This window comes from Exophiala oligosperma (assembly GCF_000835515.1).
Source record: "Exophiala oligosperma strain CBS 72588 unplaced genomic scaffold supercont1.4, whole genome shotgun sequence".
Classification (NCBI taxonomy): domain Eukaryota; kingdom Fungi; phylum Ascomycota; class Eurotiomycetes; order Chaetothyriales; family Herpotrichiellaceae; genus Exophiala; species Exophiala oligosperma.
In genome coordinates, this window is record NW_015622821.1 from 2,648,707 (window position 1) to 2,672,103 (window position 23,397).

General features: G+C 50.6%; 7 protein-coding genes across 7 annotated transcripts; 2 read left to right on the forward strand and 5 right to left on the reverse strand.

Annotated features, from left to right (window-relative positions):
- Window positions 1–2,354: 2,354 nt before the first annotated feature.
- On the reverse strand, window positions 2,355–4,215 carry PV06_05047 (uncharacterized protein). The gene is made up of 4 exons (XM_016406013.1): window positions 3,976–4,215; window positions 3,672–3,923; window positions 3,474–3,605; window positions 2,355–3,367 (listed from the first exon to the last, which is right to left on the reverse strand). Exons 1-4 carry the CDS (start codon window positions 4,014–4,016, stop codon window positions 2,962–2,964), a joined length of 831 nt encoding a protein of 276 aa, XP_016264219.1. The 5' UTR covers window positions 4,017–4,215; the 3' UTR covers window positions 2,355–2,961.
- A 53-nt stretch (window positions 4,216–4,268) lies between these two features.
- On the reverse strand, window positions 4,269–7,989 carry PV06_05048 (uncharacterized protein). Its single transcript, XM_016406014.1, has 2 exons — window positions 7,502–7,989; window positions 4,269–7,444 (listed from the first exon to the last, which is right to left on the reverse strand). The coding sequence occupies exons 1-2, from the start codon at window positions 7,883–7,885 to the stop codon at window positions 4,424–4,426; spliced, it is 3,405 nt and encodes a 1,134-aa protein (XP_016264220.1). The 5' UTR covers window positions 7,886–7,989; the 3' UTR covers window positions 4,269–4,423.
- A 792-nt stretch (window positions 7,990–8,781) lies between these two features.
- PV06_05049 (uncharacterized protein) lies at window positions 8,782–11,045 on the reverse strand (the record flags this gene model as incomplete). The annotated part of the gene is made up of 3 exons (XM_016406015.1): window positions 8,782–10,828; window positions 10,880–10,944; window positions 10,989–11,045. 3 exons carry the CDS (start codon window positions 11,043–11,045, stop codon window positions 8,782–8,784), a joined length of 2,169 nt encoding a protein of 722 aa, XP_016264221.1.
- Window positions 11,046–11,871: 826 nt separating this feature from the next.
- Window positions 11,872–13,702, reverse strand: PV06_05050 (uncharacterized protein). Its single transcript, XM_016406016.1, has one exon. It carries the CDS (start codon window positions 13,649–13,651, stop codon window positions 12,245–12,247), a length of 1,407 nt encoding a protein of 468 aa, XP_016264222.1. The 5' UTR covers window positions 13,652–13,702; the 3' UTR covers window positions 11,872–12,244.
- Window positions 13,703–14,230: 528 nt separating this feature from the next.
- Window positions 14,231–15,514, reverse strand: PV06_05051 (uncharacterized protein; the record flags this gene model as incomplete). The annotated part of the gene is made up of 3 exons (XM_016406017.1): window positions 14,231–14,257; window positions 14,310–14,426; window positions 14,486–15,514. The coding sequence occupies 3 exons, from the start codon at window positions 15,512–15,514 to the stop codon at window positions 14,231–14,233; spliced, it is 1,173 nt and encodes a 390-aa protein (XP_016264223.1).
- Window positions 15,515–18,450: 2,936 nt separating this feature from the next.
- Window positions 18,451–20,791, forward strand: PV06_05052 (uncharacterized protein; the record flags this gene model as incomplete). Its single annotated transcript, XM_016406018.1, has 4 exons — window positions 18,451–18,568; window positions 18,621–18,750; window positions 18,812–19,862; window positions 19,942–20,791. The coding sequence occupies exons 1-4, from the start codon at window positions 18,557–18,559 to the stop codon at window positions 20,789–20,791; spliced, it is 2,043 nt and encodes a 680-aa protein (XP_016264224.1). The 5' UTR covers window positions 18,451–18,556.
- Window positions 20,792–21,378: 587 nt separating this feature from the next.
- On the forward strand, window positions 21,379–22,507 carry PV06_05053 (uncharacterized protein; the record flags this gene model as incomplete). The annotated part of the gene is made up of 3 exons (XM_016406019.1): window positions 21,379–21,420; window positions 21,482–22,130; window positions 22,224–22,507. 3 exons carry the CDS (start codon window positions 21,379–21,381, stop codon window positions 22,505–22,507), a joined length of 975 nt encoding a protein of 324 aa, XP_016264225.1.
- Window positions 22,508–23,397: the final 890 nt, after the last annotated feature.

Sequence of the window (23,397 nt, forward strand, 5' to 3'; positions counted from 1 at the left end):
CGTTGAACGCTGCGCTGGTGGGGTGGTCCCAGGCTTGCTGCAAATATGCAGTAGAGGGAACTCTCAATATGCTAGAGCACCCTTCGAGGGAGCTGGTGCCACCGCCGGTCACGAGCCATTCAGCCCACATGCAAATGCTGGTATATCAAGGAGGTGACGCCTTTGCTAAGGTTCCCCCTTTTGGACAAGAAGCTCTTGTATCTCTCTTCTCTGCAACTTCATGCAGCTGTGAGCCAAGTTATCTTACCGTATAATACATAACTTTGCCATAGAGCGAGATGTCGTCGGCGCAAGCCTCGCTTAGGTACATCTTTTCCGTCCAAGGCCTCGTCCTGTCAGTGGCAGCCTTTGTGGGCTACTGGATATGCTGGATTGTCTATGCTCGACATTTCCATCCGCTGCGCAACATCCCAGGTCCATGGCTTGCGTCAGTCAGTAGACTCTGGTACGTGCGGCAGGTGGCTCGCGGGGATATGGAGCATACCCAGAGACGCCTGCACGCACGATACGGCCCGCTTCTCCGGATAGCACCCAACGAGGTTGCCTGCGCCTCGCCTGATGAGATCAAGAAAATCTATCGGAACTCGGGCGCACTTAACAAGACCGATTTCTATACCGTCTGGAACAGTCAGAACTTCAGTAAACATCGGGATATGTTCACCACCCTCAACGACAAGGAACATGGTGAGAGAAGGCGTATCTTCAACCATGTGTACTCGCTCTCGAACGTGCTCAAGTCCGAAGCGTACATCGACAAGTGTTCGGAAATGTTCATCAAACGCATAGCGCAAGAGGAAGGCAGTACCAAGCCGTTTGACTTGGGCAAATGGGTGCAGATGTGGGAACCTCTGCGTGGCCCTCCTGAAACATGAAAGCTGACAAGTCACAGGTATGCCTTCGATGTGATTGGAGAATTGTACTTTGGCAACGCATTTGGCTTTCTTGCGACCGGCAAAGATTATGGCGACTGGATCGGATCTCTGGATTTGCTGCTGCCATTCTTGTGCGCCACAGCCGTTGCTCCTTCGTACATTCGACCTCTCATCCTCGCTTCATCACTCGTGGTCCCAGGTTCACTGAAGGCACTCAAAGCCATTGACAACATCGGCGTCTCTGCCAGAAGATGTGTCGCCGAGCGATTCGACAAGACGTCCAAGGACGAAGAATCCCGCCGAACCGATATTCTAGAACAACTGTACGATATTCACGAGGAGAAAGGCGAAAAGGTGGATTTCCAATTGGGAGACATCCAACAGGAGGCTTATGTTGCATTGTTAGTGTACCACATCGTGTGCTCTTGGTTTCGTGATGTGCTGACTAGTCCCTCCAGGTTCGCTGGCTCGGATACCACTGCCATCGGCTTCCGCTCAGTTCTCTACCACCTCATGAAGACCCCCGAGGCTTACAAGCAGCTCCTGGAGGAACTCGACGATGCCGCAGAGAGAGGTGAATTGAGTTCGCCCGTCAAGTACGCGGAGGCCATCAAACTTCCGTATCTCTGCGCTTGCATCAAGGAAGCACTCCGCGTGCATCCCGGCGTCGCCTTGACCATGGCTCGAATCGTCCCCCTCGAGGGGCTGGAACTCTGTGGGACATACATCCCTGCCGGATACCGCGTTGGCATGAATGGAGCCGTCATACACTATGACAAGAGCGTGTTCGGAGACGACGCCGACCAATACCGCCCTGGCAGATGGCTCGAAGGCGACATTTCAAAGATGGACAAGTGCATGCTGCACTTTGGCGCGGGCACTCGCACCTGCATTGGCAAGAACATTTCCATCGCCGAGATCCACAAGCTCATCCCGTACTTGCTGAAAACCTTCCATGTGGAGTTGTGGGAGCCAGAAAAAACATGGAAAACGACAAACTCGTGGTTCAACAAGCAAGAGGGTCTCGAGGTGCGTGTGACGGCTCGGGGGTCTAAGTAGCACACGAGTCGGGCCACGTCAGATCTGGTGAGACCTGTCAAGTTTTCAGATTCAGCAGGAAAATATCCAAAACCCTGTAGTTGGGCCGTGTGTCTGTTATCCACGATACATAGTTAGTCGAAACGTTAACACGAGCTTCAGGTGAGCCGTCTTGCATATACTGGGGCACATGTGTCCTCGTATGCAGCAGGGACAAGGCGATGCATTTCTTCGGAAGACAAGGGTCAATCTGCGGATGTGATGATTGAAGTCGGTGATCCGGAATCTGCGTAACTTTTCCCCGTAATTGGAAAATTAGATCACGTGCGGATATTGTCACGTGGGTTCAATTACCACGAGACTTCTACAGCGTCCAGCATCGAGTAGTCCGTACCTGACTTTGAATCATGGCCATAGCAGTTCTTTAGTTCTGAACGATGTATTCGCACTAGATGCCAAGGTTGGTAATTAGATCAATAGCAAGACTTGCACTAGTAAGGAGTACAATATCCATATGGGCTCTCAGAAATTGCCCTAGAATAGTGGATGGAGATGAGGTCCCTTGGCCCCATGCTGCCCATTTGCCATTTCTCATAAACTCTGCCTCCATGTCTCCGAGGAATCTCGTAAGTCTCAAGCTATATCTCAAGCCAGCAACATTGCCATTCCACTTTGCTAGTGATTCAGCTATGCGGCAATCCATCGCGGATTGGCACTATCACACAGGGACAATAACTCAGAAGCTATCAGAGAAGTTTGACCTTCTGCTCATTCGAGGATTGTGGATGATCATGCCCCAACCAGACCCTGGCTGAAACCTCGAAGCCGACCTCCTGAACCCAAAGTGGCAGGATCAATGTCGTTGGGCATCAACCTTGGATCTCGACCAAACCCAGAGTGCGTCGTGCAGGTGATCATGGCCGTTTGTGGGTCTCGATGCCAACTTAATTGGACATGTACGTTGGGAAGGCGTACTGAAGATTGTAGACGCCGCCTATAGCTTCGTTTGCTGTGATGGCGTTGTCGTGCGTTCAGATCCCAAACTGCGAATTCAGTCCCCGTTTTCAATCTTCACGTCGACATCGGCACTAGCTTCGCCCTTGACCTCTGTCGTAGGCCCTTCCTCTTCTTGCTGCCCAACAAGTACTTTGACTGTCTGTTGCGGATTCGGCATCTCTCCAGCACCTGGCATGACACTGCTCACATTACCATCCTCGTCGACGAATTCGAATCGATATCGAGACAAGTAATGCGGGATTGCGCTCAGCTGCGGACCATACCGTGCAGTGTTGTCGTACAATTCGAACAGTGGAACAGCCAGTAATTTCATGTTCTTCGGCACACTGAGCACTTTGCTGGGCGGCAAATGTATGAAGTACAACTTCTTCAGCTCTTTCGGCCGCGAGACATGGGCGGGAAGGAATGGGTAGAGAAAAGTTTCGTGATTGGGGCGCCACCTGGAAAACACGCACATATCGAAGTTAGCATCAGTGATGACCTCCCATGGCGGTCCCTCCCTGTCTCCAAGGCCGGACAAGACACATGTAGCATAGGGTGCCGTACCATTGTGCGATACAGTCGCCCACGTCCCATTCTGTGTCGCCTTCTTTCGGATTTGCGGGAGCCAGTCGTTCGTTCAATCGCATCTTGAAGCCCTCGATCTCGTCGGCGTCGTGAGGGAGATAGTCACCCGGTCTAGTTAGGACCAAGCCTTTGCGTCAGCTCCGTTCGTCGTTGTCTTCCCAGAGGTTCAAAACTAACAGCTTGAAGAAGGCATTTGCAATCTGCAACATCAGTACCTGCGGGTGGTTGTGCTCATGGCAAACCAATATGCCTTCGCAAGTACGTCTCATGCCATATTTCTCGTAATGTTCCTCCAGCCTCTTCAGCCTTGCTACGACCGATGGATCTTCTTCTGGCTGTGTTTCCTTGGTGCCGAAGGTGTAGTTTGATAAAGGGTACAGCCGGATCGTCTCAGGCTGATTGGCAGTGAATGGGGGAGGAAGGATAGGACTGTAGCACTCGTCAATGGTGAGACCACCTCAAGAGGACGGAGGGCCTATACGGGTAGGACGACTTGAGTGTTGTAGTCGTAAGAGTTGACATCTTCTTTCACTCGGGAGTTGCTTCGCTTGCCAGCGTCGGTTGAGAGTCGAAAATCGCAGGCGGAAGACAATTATTAGAGGTCCAACACAGCACAAACATCTATCGTCACACTGCCACCATGGAATTCAGCTTGCAAGGACACAATGCGGAAATTGGACTGCGTATTCTGCAGAGATGCAGCCATTTAGTTCAATGATTCGGGGAACCGCAACTACATTGACGTTGATGGGGAATAATTTGGGGGCGTCACAATTAAACGAATTAGGGCTTCAACCACCAGATTTACCGATTCTAGTCAGGTGCAATAGATTCTGGTAAATCATATGCAGTAAGTCTGTGGTGACATTCTATCTCTACCTCTACATATGTGATTGACAACAAACGCCATCGCTGTGCTGTTCTAACAATCACAACTTCGACTCTAGGTCTTCGAATTGAGCAATATCCTCCACAGCCAGGGGAGCCTTGCTGGTTTGCATACCAGCCTTCCACTGGAAAGCATCCTCGATTATGACAGGAGTGGGAACCTTCGAAGCAACATCAACAGCGTTGGGAGGTGGTGTCACCGGCTTGATGTTGGAAGCCAATAGAATTTGAGGCATTGCCTCCTTGACTTTTCCAATGACATGATCTTTCTCCGATGACGCGAGGGATGTGCCAATGTATTCCTCGATGGCATTCGTAGCGGCGGCGTCATCGATTGGATCGACCTTTTCAAAGTGCGTGTTCAGCTTGTGTTCATCCAAATCAACACCAAGAGATCCAAGAGCTTGTCCGATTAGTCCTACGAACTGGTCCTTCTTCTCAGAGGCCGAAACTTCAGGTACAGGAGCTGGCTTCTGTGCATTGAGATGGATTGAAAGCTTGGCCCGGGAAGGTGACTCCGGGTCGATATATTGGGCATAAAACTGAATGATGTCGTCCTTGGTGAGCTGTCTGATGGCCGCCACATCGCGTTGGACTTGGTAAAAGTTCAAATACTCGCCGCTAATGTATGCCCAAAGACGATTCGTCTCCATGCTCAGGTTCTTGAGTTTTTCCAGTCTCTTACTGATGAGACTTCGTTTGTGACCCTCAAAGTCTTGCTCAGACATGTCTTGCAGGTCTTGCTTGAACTTCAATAGGAATGCGTTGATGCGCGTTTCAAGGTATTCGGTATCCCGAGCGCTCTGAACCAGCACCCGGTAGCCCATCGACACCGCAGCTGGGCGGATGCCGCTCCATACCACATACCCTAGCTGTTCTTTGGTCCGGAGTTGGTCAAAGGTTGGTTCATCGGTCAATTGCGCAAATAATTGTAGCCTCGCACGAAGCGGAATGTCCATGACGTGGCCAATGTCGAGATAATACTCGATGGCGTTGTTGACGTTTGCCGGATCTCCCAAAGTCTGCTTGTAAACGAAATTGCTTCCTGGTGGAATGACAACGTTCCGTCTTAAATGCCACTGTGAGACTGGTAAAGCCCGAGGCTTCAAGGTCGACTCAACAAGGTTTGCAATCTTCTTGACATCTTCCTTGTACAAGTTACCATGGGCGAAAATCTCAATATGTGCTTGCTGGAGAAGCTCTGGTCCGAAGTTCTTAACGTCTTCAAAGGTGATGTGAGGAAGTTCCGCCGCAAATGCATCGGTCATGAACCCACGGTCAGTCAATAGCCATCTTGTGTATTCGCCTACTTGGCCGTATGGTTGCTGAAGGTACCAGTTTTTGAATCTTCGTTCCATGCGCTCCTTAATGATATCGAAACGATCCTGCTTGAGTTCGATGTCGCGGAGAGTAATCAAGATTTTTTCCAAGAGGACAGCCATCTTGTCGTTGTACCCATGCACACTGATGTCCAGACCAAGTTGATGGGTGGCGATCGCATATCCAAGACCGGAGATTTCAGCATCGTAAGAAAAAGTCTGCAGAGCATCCCTAACCAAGGAATCGAAAATCATCGTCTTGACATAGTTGACCGGATTACTGGCCGTGAGTGCATTTCGCAATCTGATATTGACGTTGGCCTTGGGAACCCAAAACACATCGTCCTTCTTCCACCAAAGTCGAACCAGCTCGTCATTACGTAGAAGTTTGGGTGCTGTCGCTGGCTCCTTGATATCCAATTTCTCAACATCCAGCTTGGTCGGGATGAACTCATTCCTGTGCGGCAAATGCAGCTCCTTGGGCGCTTCAGTCTGAGGGGAAGAGAGGGCTTTTCGAATCTCTGATAGGACATCGGTGGGTATGTGTTCGACCTTGTAATCCGTACCGTACCATCTCTCCTTTTGATCCCATGAGCCGGGGTATTCTTGGGATACCAGCATGAGGCGGAAATTGTCTTCCCGCAAGTACTGCATAGCCTGCACGATGGCCTGGGCATCGAACCTGCGCAATCTGCTTGTACCACTGAGTAACATGTTGCGGGGCAACTGCCTCTGCATCACACTGCTTGTGGCACTGGTGAAGCGGCTAGGCGGAGTTTTCTGTCGAAATCTGAAATCAACTTCGGCCATGTTTTTCATTTCTTCGTACATCCACTCCACAGGGGGGTTGGCTTTCATCATGCCAATGTATTGAAAAACGATTTTCACGATTTCATGATATTTCTTCAGACCCTCCGTCGTCAGGTCAAGGTCCATCTCCAAGAATGCAGAGCCGGGGCAGACGGGATGATGTCCAGCGGACAACGACGACACCAGTCCTTTATCTTTCAGATAAGCGAACAAACTGCCCGGTCCCTCATGGCCCAGCAGATGGCTGATGTACCTGGCCGGTTGGGTGTCGTACATATCTTCTTCGTCCTGGTACGGAAAGCTGATTTCAAGAGATCGTCGTTCCATCACTGGCTTTGCGAGAATCTCCTTTGACAGTTGGTCCTTTGTGAGAATCTCGATTCCATCCCACCTGTTCTGTGGCAAATCTTTGTTCTGAACTTCTGAGAACAATTCAACCACCCAGCGCTCCAGCTCATCCAAGGACTCCCGCCCCAGTACTACCAGCTTCATACGGTTTGCAGAGTAGTGCCTCTCATGAAAGCGAATGAATTCATCTCGAATCTTGACACCTCTCTTCTCCGGTTCATCTCTTAGCGTTGTCAAATTGCCGGTGCCAAAATGGTGGTATGGATGATTAGGGTTCGACAGGGATTTGGCCAGCTGCGACAGTCTCCAAACGTCACTTTGTAAATTCTTCTTGTTTTCTGAATCCACAGCATTCAGTTCTCTGTCCAAAGTATTCTCGAGGAAGAGAGGCTTTAAGAAAAACTGCGCAAAACGGTCCAAAGCGCCATATAATGGTCCCGTTGCGTCCCCGTTCACCGCGGAGTCTTGTCCTTCATGTAGTGCTGCACACTCGAAGAAGTAATTCGTCTGGGTACCGGCCGTGTATGCATTGGAGTAGCCAGCGTGGGAGGAAAGATAGGAGCTATATTCGTTCTCTCCGGGATACTGCCATCTCGGTCAGCTGCCGTTAACCAAATATGTCAGTACGAATGGCCACTCTACCTTTTCTGTGCCCATGAACAGCAGGTGTTCTACAGCATGTGCCATTCCAGGCATGTCTGTTGAATCGCAGAAGTTTCCAACGTCAACATTGAGACTTGCGCTTGCCTTGTCTGTCTGCGCATCGTGAACGAGCAACGCTTCCAGCTTATTGGGAAGCTCTATGACACGATATGATCGGTCGTCAAGGTCCGGCTTCTCCAGAGTGTCCGTTATGCGTTTGACAGGTTCCATGACCGTGGCGTAGGGCCGGGAAGGGCCAATCTGTTTGGAGGGAGGGTTTGACAGAAGCGGTCTTCCGGTCGGTCGCAGAGAATGAGACCACAGTGGGCTCAAGGATCGAATGGAGAGGAGCGAGGAGCACGCAAATCGTGTGGCTAATCTCATGTAGAAGATTTATGAAGGGTTGAAAATAAATGACCCTAGGCGAACAAAGGTGATTGTCTGAGGGTCGAGGCAACTACTCGAAGCACACAAGGAATTATTACCACCCGCCGCTTCTAGCCATGAATCTATCCAAAAGCAGGGCACGTTGATTCCGCACGCGTAGGAATGATGGTCCTCACTTTTGTCGACCGGGGGTCCTTTATTAGTCGCGATTACTCGTACACGTACAAGCGCAGCCTAGTGACTTGGGATGAGGTCAACACTGTCCACGAGACGCCCGGATGTGGCCTAGTTCAGCCTAGTTCAGCCTTATGTTGATGCCGCCCTTTGTTCAGTGTACATTCCTCGATAGCTCAAAGATGATTTCACTCATATGGGAGCCTCCGATGTCAATATCCTGGCTTCAAGGCTTTAAGCAGTCTCATGGGGTATAGAAGCTACAGAGCAAAAGATAGCCAATTTCTGTGATCTTATAGGATACTATTCGACTGCGCTGGTGACAAAAACTGTTCAAGTACCCTGAATTGAACGTTTCACAGCAGGTTGCTATAAATTCGATATGCTTCGTTCTCCAACTGAATGGTATGCGAAAATCATGTTCCGTATTATGAGTCTTATGCGCTTTTTTACTCTATGCCCGGTGTCGTGGAATATTAGTTGATTGTTGATGACCAAGCCATTGCAGGGCCATTGCGACATGCTAGTCTGGAAGACACCATGGCGAAGGAGATATACAACGCTACATTTGAAGCCACATGCAGACCTTCAAATATGTGACAGGGTATTATAGCCTATTTCAAGGAAATAATTTGGCTGAACAGAACTCCCAACAGCAAACCGCCACCCAAGATGGCTCCCACCGCCGTCAGGTAAGGCTCTTCGCCTCTCATCGATCTTTAAACAGAATCTTGCTCATACCAGGGTCGTTGACAGACCGAAGAATTCGTCACCCGCCTTGGACGAACTGTTGTAAACGGATCATCAGGTTGGCTAGACTGGGAGAGCTCGCCATTCCGAATCAAAGTGCTGACCGGATTTGTGGAGCCGTATGACACACCCCGAGAGGCTTGTACCTGCGATCTATGAGATGCGGTTGGCGAAATGGAACTTGTGGTGGCAGATTCCACAGGAAATGACTCGGGGACCATCGCTGCAGCATGCGGGATCGACAACGGTAGGTCGGTAGATTGAGATTGTTTAACTGGAATGTCCAAAGGAACGTGGACGGCATTGGTGCTGAGATCTGGGGTCATGGGGCCGACGAAGAAGGGTTCGAAGGACATGTCGCCTACTTGTCTATTCGTGGAGAATGGCAGCAGACTGACAAACTCATCGAAGAGTGGACTGGGGAATTGAGAGATGCCCGCGACCGTCGTCGCACTTTGAGTTTTGCGCTGGTGATGAGTCGACATGCGTGAATAGTCCAAGCACTCGAGCAACTCGCTCACGTCGTCGTCTTCCAATTGCAGCTCCTGCTCTCGGGGGTCGACAAGGGATGAGTAGCGAACAGATCGTGTGTGGAACTCTTCCAGCCGTGTCTTCATGTATGCGCAACTCCTCCAGTAGAATGCCAGCTCCTTGAGACTCTGCATGCTAGAGTCGAAGGCTTTGGTCGCCTCCGCCACGATGACCGAATCCGGCGAGAGACAAAAGAGAGAGTGTACAGCTGCCGCAACCGTTGCACAATAGCCATAGAACGGGTCATAGTGGGTGGTGAGTGTCTCACAGCATAATGCCTTGACGTCGTCCATTAATCTGGACAGGGCGCTGGCTGCGTTTTGACAGGCGGCAAAAGCGTGCACTAGGAAGCTGAGAGGCGCTCTGTAACCAAGCCCGCTCAATCTCCGCTTGAGCAAAAAGGGGTGGAAAAGTAGACATTGGCAGACATGGAATAGGGCATGTGCAAACACCAGTGGGGCTCCACGGTGTTGGTCAACCATGCCGCCATTGCTGGTGAACTGCTGGAGAATCCTCTCATTCAGCGGCTCGTGGAGACCGAGGTTGGTTTCTAGGTGAAGGAGCGTGGAGTGGAGGGAAGAATACTTGGAGTGAGGATTCCAGGGTGCGTATTGGCCACCCGGGCTTAGGTCCTCCTCTTCATCGAGAGCGTAACGAGCACATTTCCAGAGTGTTGAGGCCATAATGGTGGACAATGCAAATGGGTTGAGAGAGCTTAGGGATGTAGCATGTTCTTCACCATGGATCCTGTCCAGGGTCAGCGTCTGCTGAGCATTTCCCGTTCGAAATGCGACCTCGTCGCAAGGGAGCTGTAGCTTGCAATGTTCATCTGAAATCGTCGCAGGTTGATCACGCCCGCAAGAGATTAGTTTGTCGCAGATGAAGAAAGACCAAAACACTCGTCTCCTCTCTTCCTGTTGGTGGAAAGGTAGTGAATGGTCAGGCTCTACCATGAGCCGAAAGTCTTGAGCCAGGCGGATGGCGAGGCCTACCTTGATCCAGGATCCGTGCGTCCTTCCATCCGTATAATCAATGATGGCGAGAAGAAGGATAGTCTGCACAATGCTGAGTTCACCATCGCTCTGTATCCCGTTCCAAGGCATCACAATAGACTTCCAAGAAAGGTTCGCATAAGCCGCCAGCGCGGCAACCTTGTCGGAGAAATAAGGATCTTCGGTGTACCTGATGGTGCTGGCGAGGAAGGCATATAGGAGATGAGTGGGGATGTCGCCCGAAGAGAGTTTATCTCGAAAGCTTTCTTCATGGAACAGGGAATAAGGTTGATTATGGCAATATCGAAAGTAGACATCACAGGCACCCAGGATGACGTCTAGAGGCGGTAATTTGTTATACTGCGAACTCGGCAAGCCCTGGGAGACCAAAGTGTCCTTGTCCGGGGGCTGGGAGAGAGATTGAGAAGTTGACGAGTGGCTGGAAGAGTTCAGGAATTGGTGATTCGCCTGGAAATGTAGGGACGATGATATTCTGACCAGTATTAGCCACCTGCTCAGCAGAGAGAAAAAGTGGTTCCCGTACACTTTCATTGTTTTGCTCAATTCGGAAAGTTGATATTCAATTGCCAATAAACGAGACTGGATCTCCTGGGGGCGTTAGAAGAGAGTCATTGCTTAGCGGACGTCCTTACTTTGTCAGAGATTGTGGAATGACTCTTTCCATCAGCCTTTTTTCCAGAGGAAGTCATGGGCGAAATTTCATTGTCGGAATAGTCGCAAGGTTGCTCTAGTCGACGACATATGGCACACTCAGGTCGTTCACCTGTGCACCGAGCCTTCTTCCTCCTGGTCTTCTATAAGTAACATGCCATTGAAAGGCCGAAAAGATTCGTCTTACCGGCAATTTTGGCAAGCTTGCCTAATTCGCTTGACAGGGCGGTAGTGGTCATTTTCTGCCATATTATAACATGAGAAATATCGTTCTGAAGCCACAAAGGATGAAGCGCTTGGGAAGTGGGTTTGTGATTTAAGCCACCAAAGACCAAAATGACCGCACGCAGGGTAGACTAAAGCGGTGGTGCCACAAATTTAGACGCCCTGTATCCTGCTTCAGTCTGGTAGAGGGTATGTTCTCGGCACCGAGTTTCGATAGTCAGCAGTCACGAAATCCCCCACAGGGTATCGATAGGATCGATGGCCAGGCCAGAAATTAATAGAGGGGCGATTGGTAGAACAGGCACATGTGAAGCGGCCAAAGAAGCTGTTTCAGGCTTGAGATGAAATCTAACTGTAACGTTGCTAGATGGGTTCGAAAGAGTGCATTGGGGACGGGCTGGCAACCGGGAAGAGGTAGACACAGAAATAGAAGTCGAAGAAAGAGGGTTAGCCTCCTTGGATCACTTATCAGCACCTTGCATTTCCGCTAATCTTGAGGCTGTGGAGGACCTGGCGTAAAACAGCACGGCTTGAGGGGCTCTGTGACCCGACTGTGCATACTCAGAGAAGGTTACTATCCCAGTGGCCTACGGTGGCCGATGATGGAGTCGTGGTCTCCGACAACGATGAATATAAGACATGTTCCCTTCTCTTAGAGTATCGTCACTTTTTGTTGTCGATAGTGCCACACGGCTCGGCAACGGACTTGTGAAGCTTGGATCAAACCTGAGACCATCACCTTTAAATGCGAACGGACCGCAGAATTCCGCTAGCGTTCAACGGCACCGGTCCCAAGCGGACCGTACTGCCGGTTCGGCCGACCCAGGAAAAAAGTTGCCGGGGTCTCAGGATTCTGCAAGCAAAATGAATGCATGCGGCGCATGCTGACTTTTCCTCCAACAAAGAAGTGCTCAACGAGGCTACTGACTCTCTGGGTTTCCTGGGAAGCCGAAGCAAATAAACCGAGCCAGGGACATGATACTGAAGTTCGTCCAAATTTCTGCACGGCATCTCAGTCTAAATTCGTCCCAAACTGACTTGCAAATTCAATATGTTTCTGTATCATCGCCGCATCGACTGTGGGGCGAGCTTGCTGGAGGGCTTCTTTGATCTCCTCAAAGGAAAATGGCAAGTAGGATATTTGTTCGGGGTCTGCTGCTAGTTGCGTCCAGGGACCTTCATGAGCACCACTGTCAGTCATCTCACAGGGAACCACAAGTGTATTGTCTTCATGCTCGAGTTTCCGGAATGCTTTCGCTAGGGTGATCTTCCTGATGGCTTTCCTCAATTGTGCCTCCACAAAACAATCAACATCGTATCCCGAGAGGCCACGATCATAACAGAGGTTGCCCAGAGCTTCAAAGCCTGCTTCGTCAATGGTATGAACAACTCTGGCCATTGCAGCTTTGATAATCGAACGACTGGCATGCTCATTGGGCAGCTCCACGTGTAGCTTCAGTGACAGCCGGCGGCCAAAGCCGTCCATGTCAATGTCGTGCGGCTTGTTCGTTGCGCCCACTACGATGACCTCTTCACGAGAGTAGACTAGATCACTCCACTGATTCTTGAGCTCGTTCTGTAGTAGCCTGTAATGGTGTGACTGAGTTGAGTCGGCATTTGGATTGCACAAGAGCCCGTCACACTCATCAAACATGAGGATTGCAGGTGAATTGGCCCGTACTTCTGCAAAGAGCGCCTTGATGAATTTTTCCGACTCGCCAACGTACTTCGACATGATAGCACTAGCCCGGATGTCGTACAATGCCAAGTTAAATCTGACCGCGAAGCTCTTGATCAGAAGCGTCTTCCCCGTACCCTGGGGTCCAAAGAGCAATATTCCTGTCGTTGAGTAGTGGCGAAGCTTTCTCGTGAGGTGTGGAAAATTCAAGAAGAACGTTGCAAACTCTTCAAGCGCGATCTTGACAGATGCAAGTCCGAAGACCTCGTCCCATCCTAGAACACCTGCATCCTCCTCAAGGTTGATCTTCATGCTTTTTATCTGCTCACGTAGTCGCACTTCTTCTTCCCCAAGGCAACCAGGTTGCTGCTGGGTTATGCCGAAGTCAAGTGGCTTGTCTCTTCGCCTAGAGTGACTAGAGCAGCGGTTCTCTGGACACGCTTGGTTCTTCTCAGTAGCACTTGAAATCTGTGTTTCTGTAATAGACCCTTTCGAATTCAATTTCGCTGACGAAGTCGCCGCCGAAATATGGGCGTCAACTTCTGAAGAATGCGTCTCCTCTATTTCATCCACCGTTGTTCTGTTTGAGTGATCTAACGTCGAGTCATGCCAAGTCCTTCCTGGGTTGGGTTTAGCCACCGCAGATTTGACAATTTCTGTCATGATAACACTTCCATAGTTTGTCAGGCAGGATCCAAGAACGTAGACAAGGTCTTCTGCCCCTTCAAGAGAGGAATGCATGGCACAATCAGTGTGGTTGTAGCATCGTAGGAGGTATTGTCAGGTAGAGGCATTGCTGACGGATGACAAGCAGTGGACATCAGCAAGTAGGGGCTAGATGATCACGAGTGGTCGAGACCAATCGTTCATATCATTCTCCCTTGAACCTGGGGTTCTCGTCCCGCGGAATTCGTCCTTTGGGCCCGCGTACTGTTGGACCGAGACGGACCGTCCGTGACAGCCGATAAAGTCTTGAGAGGACATAGATATGAATATCGAATCATCGTGCCACTGATTTTGAAATAGTCTAGCTGATCAAATTCTGATCCTAGAGGGACAACACCAGGCAAGATTGAAGAGGCCAAGGGATAGGAATACCAGCCTCAGAAAGTTGTTGATGCTCTCCGTACATCATGCGATGAGAAGGACGCCAAGAGCCGTGAATGCTATATAGACTTAATTACTCCGCCTTAGAGATCTCTACGGTGGAACAGAGATCGGAGTTCCTCTCATGAAGACAACGCCAACTTTCATCAAGACAATGCCTCCCAGAGCCTGCATTCAACAGCACAAATGCTACTGAATACTCCCATGACGCTCTCAGAACTTGATGATCGGTTTAATGACCTGTTTACTGTGAGACTTTGTTCACGACTACACAACAACAGGTGTGCCTTACCTTTCCAACTTTCAGATCTGCGATTGCAATGTCAAAATCCCCTATGTCGTAAACCTTGCACATCTTGTCTATTGGGAAGTTGCCTTCTTGCTGCATTTTGACCAGCTTTGGTATGAACTGATAAAGAAGGTCAGCAACTCAGCATGGGGTGGACTTTCAACTTTCGAGACTCTTACCTCTGGCGGCACTGAGTCTCCTTCGATAACGCCCACGTATCGCTTGTTTTCAAGTAAGAACTTCAGAGGGTCGATCTGAACCTTCTTCCCGACTGGAGGGACTCCAACCCCAGCTGCTGTACCGCATGGACCTAGTGCCTCGATGCATTGTTCCATTACCGCGACAACCCCTGTACATTCAATAGCGAAATTGACTCCGCCATCCGTGAGATCCTTGATTGTCTGCACTACGTCGGAAACATCCTTCGGATTGATAACAGTCGTGGCACCGAAGTCCTTTGCCATGTTCAGCTTTTCGGGGACCAAATCTACGGCAATAATATGTTTGGTTCCAAGGTATTTTGCTGCCATCAGAGCGGCCAAGCCGACAGCACCCAGCCCAAAAACCGCCAGGGAATCCTCTTCGCTGGGCTTGAGGACGTTGAGCACAGTACCTGCACCTGTTTGGAATCCGCAGCCGAGTGGTGCAAAGCTTGGAAGAATCTCCCGTTGGGGGCACTTGACCACGCTTCTCTCGGCAACCACCGATATCCTCGAGAAAGAGGAATGGCCAAAATACTGACTTCGGATGGTGGTTCCACCGTTGTAGGTAGCGGCTGGTGTACTTTGGTCCCTGCGAATGGCGTTGTGATTGATCTGGGGGTGGTGATGGCAGAAGGCTGGATGACCGGTGCGGCACTGTCGACACTCTCCACAAACATTGAAAGACAAGAGAACACTGTCACCAACTTTGAGGTCTTTGTTGGTAACTCCTGGTCCAATCGCCAGGACTTCTCCAGCTCCCTCATGGCCAAATATCGCCGGGAAATCGACCATTGGCAAAAGCCCTTGTTGAAGAACTATGTCGGTATGGCAGATCCCAGTGTACTTCATCTTTATGAGAAGCTCATCGTCGCGCATATCGTTCAGAAGGATGGGCGTCATCACAAAATCGGCCTTTGGACGGTCCACCACGAGGGCCTCAGTATGGAGTGGAAAGCGATAGCCATCTCCCAGAACGCTTTGATCCGCTTCATTATACTCATCCATCTTGATCGCTAGCTCAAGTTCTTCACCACGATCCAGACTGTTGTTTTACGCCAAAATTAACACATATGCCTTTGATTATGTATCTGTAAGTGCTCGTGGGTGAAGCATAAGACCCCACAATCAACAACTGCATCGGAAGCGAATACGGAATCCCTTTCCCAGACGGTCGATTAACGGATTCAACGGCTGCTTAGACTAGACTCGGTACTCCTCTTTTCTCCAGAGTCGGTCCGGATATGCCGCTCCTTTTACGTCTGACCACTCACATGCTACTTCAAGACCGAGGGACAAGCCCTATTCTACAAAATCATGCTAAATACTGGATATAACTATTTGTTATCAAACTGGAGTTATGTATGCCATCGCGACTGGCCAGTGTGCCCTTATGCAAGGATGGATGATCCTATATGTGCGTAACGAAGGACCCTTCTTGGAGACTGCTTAGGTGATTTCATTCAATCCACCAGAGTCCTTGCAGTTGGTTTGGTGTCTTCCTGGGGAGAAAGAGCTACAGCTTCGCAAGGATTCGATAACGAACTTGCTTCGACGTCGACTTGAGAATCCCGAACAGTGCGTCGCCAAGGGAGTTTGAACCCGTTGTTTTGCCATGCCACTCCTTCTGGATGCGAATCAAAATTCGACCCAGCCTCCTTACACTTCCTGCGCAGATGCCGTGTTCGGAAGATCCATATGCCATGTGATACGAACATGGACATCTCGATGAGCGCGCATAACGCATATAGCGTTCCAAATAAGGGATCAAAGGTATTTTGCGTTGCTGGAACATACTTAGCATGAGGAAAAGGATGACGCCATCTATGCGGGAAGAGAAAAAGATTATCATACCGAGCGACATCAATGAGAAAAATGCCCCGAACCAGTCGATGGCAAGGAAGAAGAAGTCAATCCCTACCACTCTTCCTCTTCGTTTCATCAGTTCAAATGGGATCGGAATGTATCCTGATATGAGTAGAACAAATGCAACTGAGCCGATCAGAGTCATCGGCCATTCAAGGTGCTTTTCGTAGTATGCCTTCCGGAGTAGCCAAACGAGGAGACCCTGGAGCCCCCCGTCGAGCAGGAGGATCATTGCACAGACCAGGAAGACATTCTTCACTGTCCACTTCCTATTGATTCATTAGCCCACCGCTCTGCCTGGGAAACGCGAACGAAAGAAGTTACCTCGAATAATACATACATTGTCCCCAATTGGCCAGGCAGAAGAGACAGAAGCATTGCGGCTGAATCTGAATCGGAATGTTGAATTTCTGAGAAATAGCATAAGCACCAAAAGGTACACCGCTGGCCGACCACAAAAACATCATGGCTGGTGGCACTCCTTCAGTCGACTTGGTGCGATAACTTTTATATATTTGCGGAAGAAGCTGGATGCACCAGCATATCGTGCCGATAGTCCCAAGCACATTTGCTGCAGCTGGGATGGAAGTTTGGGGAGCCATACAGTAGAACTTCCCATGAGAGAACCCAATGTGTCGAGGGCTGAAACTCAATAAAGCAATGAGGAGACCCCTAATTCACATCAGCGACGACCTATTCCACCGAGTTCAAGGGTTCAAGCGTTCGACTATCAAACCATCTGAACCCTCACAATTTCAGAGTTGAGCTACCCTATTGTCATATGTCTGTCACTTACACGACTCGACAGACCCGTGTACGAGCTCGGCTGGACACACGGGCCGTGTGTCCGGGTTTGATGAACCTCGTTGCTGATCTGCGGAGATCTCTCGTCAAAGACCTCGTTCAAGATTCCCCAACGCGGAACAGATGCAGTCTGAATCCCGCTAAGCGGATGCAACAACAAAGGCGGGTTAACCGTCGGCAAAGAAAAGGGCTTGTGCGAAAGAAGTGAGCGATGTAATTTTCCTTCACTTCAGCTGGTTCTGATGGATGCGATATCATCATGTGCCGAGACTTGCGATGAATCCACGACATCTCCAATCCACTTCGACACCATTCTGATGAATTTCTCAGCACGAGGGCAATCGATGTAAAGCGATTCTGCCACTCTTAATCTATCATCTTGTAGATGACATGTTCACCCGGCTATTTTTCTATTGTGTACACGGGGGATCCCAACCCTCGCTGGCTTACATATGAGAAGGCGACACAGATGCCTCAAATCGCAGAGTGCCACAACTGACAATCCGAATCACAACACTGCTAATGGTTGTATCTCCAGCTCGAGTCGTCTAGTTCCACCAATGGCGATATCGTCCCAGAAAATTTTGGCGACAGAGATAACGTGGTGGCAGCAATCGCGCTGCATGGTGGTCAGCGTGGCAGATAGCAATTCCCAACGAGGCGTTTACGTCGCAGAGCGCTTTTCAACTGTCGTCGTAAATGCTGAGCGCGTCATTGCAGAGATTGAGTCTTGGGGGTTCCTTCAATCTCTCCTTCCGATCTCTCCGGCTCCTCATCAGAAAACTGGCTGCTCTTCCCAGTGTCACAGGCCTCGTTGTACTGCAAGTTCAGATTCACGTTGAGTACATCGCAAATCTTGATGAGAAACGCAATCATCGATGCTGCGATGGAACAGCACGCCATGTTGGTTGAAAGATGTCGTTTATTCTTGCAGGCCAAGGTGTTTGCAAATTTTCACCGAATGCCATCCTTCTTATGAGAGTTCGGACACGAGATTTTGAGCCGCGCTACTACATTATGATGCAAGAACTATCGGTTGTGAATATTGGCAAGTATGTAACCGGACCGTATCAATGGAGCTTTTCTTCTCATATTTTGCGAATCCGGAGGTCGTTCGACATGTAACCGGATCAGGCGGTCCGGTTGACGGTCCCTCCAAATTGGGACGAAAGGACATGTGGTAAAGACATCATCATCACCACAAGCATAAAAGCTCATGTCTCATTGCAATTGACCCCAGGTGTAATGAAGCAATTCCTTTCGCCTTTTTCACCTTTTGCATCAAAGGAGGATTCTGACGAGCAAGTCATAGCCTAATTTTGATCTCCGTCTCAGGAGCCTTAATCTATCTCAATTTGACGCCGGTCACCAATTGTAGTAATGTCGACCCAGGTATGCTACGTTTCTTCCCAGAGTTCTGGTATAAGAGTACTAATGCAGTTAGGTTATGACCAAGCGGGCAACTCAACCTGGCTTCGCCCACCAGAATGAGAAGACGGCCCAATACCGTTTCGAAAAAGAGCTACAGCAGGAAGAGGCGCATAACAAGGGCTGGGCTCAATTTGATTTGAAAGGTAGAAATCACTCTCCTAATCTAAACTCGTGTCATGCACCAGTTTCTAACTCGGGTCGTAGATGTTTTGATCCCACCTTCTGCAGGATTGGGCACTACGAAACGGTACTATCAGAGAAGAACCATGTTCCAGTACTCGATTCTCTTCACTCTTGGTCTGTGGTGTTTCCAGAACCTCCAGTCGAATGCCCTCCGAGCGGCCGCTCTGGGTCTACTCTTTCCTGGTGCAGGTTTGGTTGCGGTGTGCACGATTCCATCACTCGCAGCCTTTGTCGTCACACTTATCGGCATTCCATTGACGCTTTTCGTCTGGTTTGCAATGGGAGGAGTTCTATTCCCGCTGCTGCTTTGGTTCGGCTCTGCTGGTCTTGCTGGAGTACTAGCCGGAGACAAACTCCTCGACAAAGCTGGCCCGATTTGGGGAGTCGTTTGTGTAGGTCTGGTCACTTGGGCCATCTGGAAGAGTGCTCAGATCAATGCTCGCGGCAAGTCAATTCAGCAACGTCGCAACAAATGGTTGCCATCGCAAGTCAAGACTATGCAAGAAAGTGCAGTTTCTGCTCCAGCCCCTGGTAGTCGAGAGGTTGATATCAAGACCCTCCGCTTTTTGCAGCACATGATTGAGCGTGGTCTGACCGGACACGACGACCTCAGTTACCACGACGTAATCGATCAATTCCAGACTGGCGCCGTCCGCTACCAGCTCTATGGTGTCGTCGATTCGATCGCGCTCTACCTAACTCACTATGCCCCCAGCTTTCATGGCTACGCTGCCGAGGCATGCCGCAATAGCATCGAGAAGTCCCTTACCAAGAGGATCATGGGATATTGGAGATGGGAGCGGCTGACCGGGAAGTTCACCACCGACTACGACCCGATCAATTATGACAACATTATGGTCACAGGCTATCTCGGCGTCGCCATTGGTCTCTACGCCTCTGCCACTGGCGATCGGCGCTACGAAGAAAAGGGGTCACTTGACTTCCATATTGCCGACGGTGTCCATTTCAAGCGCAGCTTTGGGGACCTCGCTGACGCCATGTATGACAACATGGCCACGAATGACTATTGTCTCTATCCTTGCGAGCCCAATTGGACCTATTCCTTGTGCAAGTGAGTGCTAGCCCGCCCCAACACGTTTTTGTCATCTGTTATCATCATCCTTCTCCAGACTAACCTTTTGGAAAACCAGTTTGATCGGTATGGCCGGTCTCATCATTTCCTCCCGCCTCTTGGGCAACGACTATGCCGACCGCATAAAGCCTCGTTTCGAAAGAGCGCTCGAGGACGAAATGACTGAACCAGATGGTCGCATTTTGCCCATCCGGTCCGAGCTGACAGGCCTCACCATCCCCGGACTCTCGGGAACTTTGTCCGACTGCATCAACGCCATGAACTTGACCGCGTATTTGCCCCACATTGGTTCTCGTGTGTGGGCTATCATCCGACGCGAACACATTTACTACAACGACAAGGGTCGTCTGGACGTCAAAGATCTCCGGGGCGCCGACAAGCTGGACCCGGGCAATTACAAAAGTGGCGTGGGTGCTCTGCGTGCCTTTGTGGCTGGCTGCGCGGCCGAGTTTGGTGATGAAAAGGTCCGCATCGATGCCCTCGAGCAGCTCGACACCGAATACTTCCCGGTCGAAGCTACTGAGTCCGGTGCCCTCCGCAACAAAGGCCTATCGGCTACATCGCAAGTGGTGGCCCTCATGGCCCGCCTGATGCGCCATCAGGATCTCGCCAACGCGACCCTCCACGGTCCAGAGCCCACGACCATGCGAGGGCCATTGTTGGCGGACTGCAAATTCCCCGATGTGCTTGTGGCGAAGGCGTACAGTCACGACGCGAAAGGGCTAGAGCTCGTCTTGTACAACGGCAAAAAGGCCGGCACCTTCACTCTCGGTCTCGAGCGATTGGCCCCTGGTGGGAAGTACAGTCTAAGCACAGGGCAGAGTGTAACTGCCGACAAAAGTGGAAAAGCATCAGTGGTTGTTCAGATCGATGGAAGGACTCAAATATTCTTGTCGCCAGCAGAGTAGATTTGGCTACCTAGGGAGAACGAAAAGGTTCAATTGCTAGCATATTATGTACATGAATGACGAAAGATACTGGAAACATCACAAAACATGTCTTTTTTCATAACGGAATAGTCAGAATGAGGGTATAAAGCCACCATCTAGTCGGAACTTCCAAGCTAAAGGTAATGAAACAGTCCCGAATGTGCTTCGGCCCCACGAAAGAAATGGTCTCGTGGTCGGAGCCGCTCCGAGTCTTGTTCGGCTCCGATGAAGTCAAGATTGCTTCAGGATAGAGTAGATCCGGGGAGATAAACCAATACAGGTAGAGGGGATTGAACAACCCCAGGAAACGGGGTGTCCCCGCATGGAGACCCCTTTTCGAGGTGTGGAGAGCAGTAGGCACAGAACGTCCTTTCGTACTTGTTGGCCGGCTCCGTGGTCGCAAAGAGTACTTAATGTGAGGATGCCCTCTTGGTGTATATGAGAAAGTTGACAAGGGGACTTTATAGTTACAGTCTTCAAACATACACAGGTCTCTACTTCAACACCTTGGTCAATTCCTTTTCCGCAATTCCTTCTTCGGCACACAGACGGCGTTGAACTCAATCATGAACGGAAGCAAGGCAGATCTTGATCCACAGTGGCTCGAGGTGCGTACAGGGGAAGGACCTCGACAACGAACCAACAGAAACTCACTACTCGATGTCACAGGCCGAGAAACGCTATGGAGGTCGGGTCACTCTACCTCGTGAATCGGTGGAGGAATCTCGAGCACGATTTCACGCCATGTTTGCATTGATTGAGAAGAATCTCCCACCCCCCAGCCCGGCCGTGAAGGCACAGGACGTCGTCATCGCTCCGGGTCAGCGAGTGCGTATCTTCACGCCCGTTGAGGCAGCTAAGGAAAGCACCAACGCCCTGCCGGTTGGGTTTTATCCTCACTGCGGCGGATGGTACGCTGGGTCAGTTGAGATGGAGGACTTTCTGGCACGCGACGTCGCCGAGAACGCCGGCATGATCATCTTCTCCCCCGACTACAGGTTGGCCCCCGAGCATCCTTATCCCGCCGGCCTCAATGACGTTTGCTTCGCGTACGAGTGGATGCACAAGAACGCGGCGGCGTACGGCGGAGACCCCCAGAAGAAGTTCATCATGGGAGGCTCGGCCGGTGGAAACCTCACTGCCGTCCTCGCGGTCAAATACGCGGCCGACGCGGACCTCAGCTGCTCAGGTTTCATTGCTGCTTGTTTCCCGTCGTGCGACCCTTCCGTGCTTCCACCGGAGTATCAAGGGCGCAATGACATTGCTGATTTTCACTCTGCGCCGATGCTGGGTATTGATACGGTCCTTCAAGCCAGAGGTGAGTCATTGTGTGTTTGATGTCTGGTGTCTTTTCTGGCGTCCTCGTTTTCCAAGCTAAATTCTTGGGTCTCTCTCCTTCTACTCCGTACAGAATGGTACAATCCGCCTAAAAAGGATGATCCTCTCTATTCGCCTCTCCTCCATCCCGACATCAAGCACTTGAAGCAAGCATACATTATCGCCACGTCGGTCGATCCCACGTACTACGAGACTTTGTTCTTTTACGAGGAGCTCAAGAAAAACGGTGTCGACGTCGAGCTGGGCCACTATGTGGGATGGCCTCACTATTTCTGGATTGACCCTTCACTGCCAAAATCGAAAGAGTTTATGGAAAAATGGAACTCGAAGCTTCGTGAAATGGTTGCAGCTGCTTGAGAAGAATCTATATCAGGGTTGACATTTTCATAAGCTGTAAATTCTAAACGACATATTGTCGAATTGTAGCTATCTAGGTCTAGTTTTCAACCAACGTATATGTTTGGGCATGTCTTTCTTCAACCCGTCATGTTCTACGGAGTCGAGGGAATAGATTCAGAGCGGCACCATACTCGATATCCTGACGTCGCTCAAGTGACATGTCAGACTCGTCGAGATTCTTCGTGTAGTACTTGATCCCATCACTCGGTGCATTGGGGAAGTCGCTCCCAAAAAGCACATGACCCGGTGGCGCCAACTTGAGCAGCAGAGGCAGCGACAGTGGGTTCGCAGACAGCGCGGTGTCATAATAGAACTTCCTCGCGTCGGCGAGTATTTGCTCGGTCGACTTGGCCAGACTCTTTCCGAAAGGCGTGTACGGCAGCATGCCAGCGGCGCGGTAGATCAGATAAGGTAAGGTGCCTCCGGCGTGGGATAGAATCACTTTGCAATTGGGAAACTTGTTGAGAGAGTCGGCGAGGATCAAGTCCATTCCTGTCCGCCCGGTTTCGTGAGGGTAATCGAACATGGGCAGCGGCAAGTGAGGGTTGACCAAGGCCGTGTCGACCCCGTGCGTGGGATGCACAAACACCACGGCTGCGCGACGGTCAAGCTCGGCCCAGATGGGGAGGAAGTCTTCATGGCCCAGGTAGTGATTGTCGTCGCCGTACCGGGTGAAGACGATGACCCCGTCGGCATGTAATTTGTCCAGGGAGTAGGCGATCTCTTCCATGCACGCCTTTGTGTTCAGCAGTGACGGCAGTGATGCGAAGAATCCGTACTCGGACGGGCTGTCATCACGCAACTTGGCCGCCGCCTCGTTCGATTGTCGAGCCAGGGATGCTTGCGCG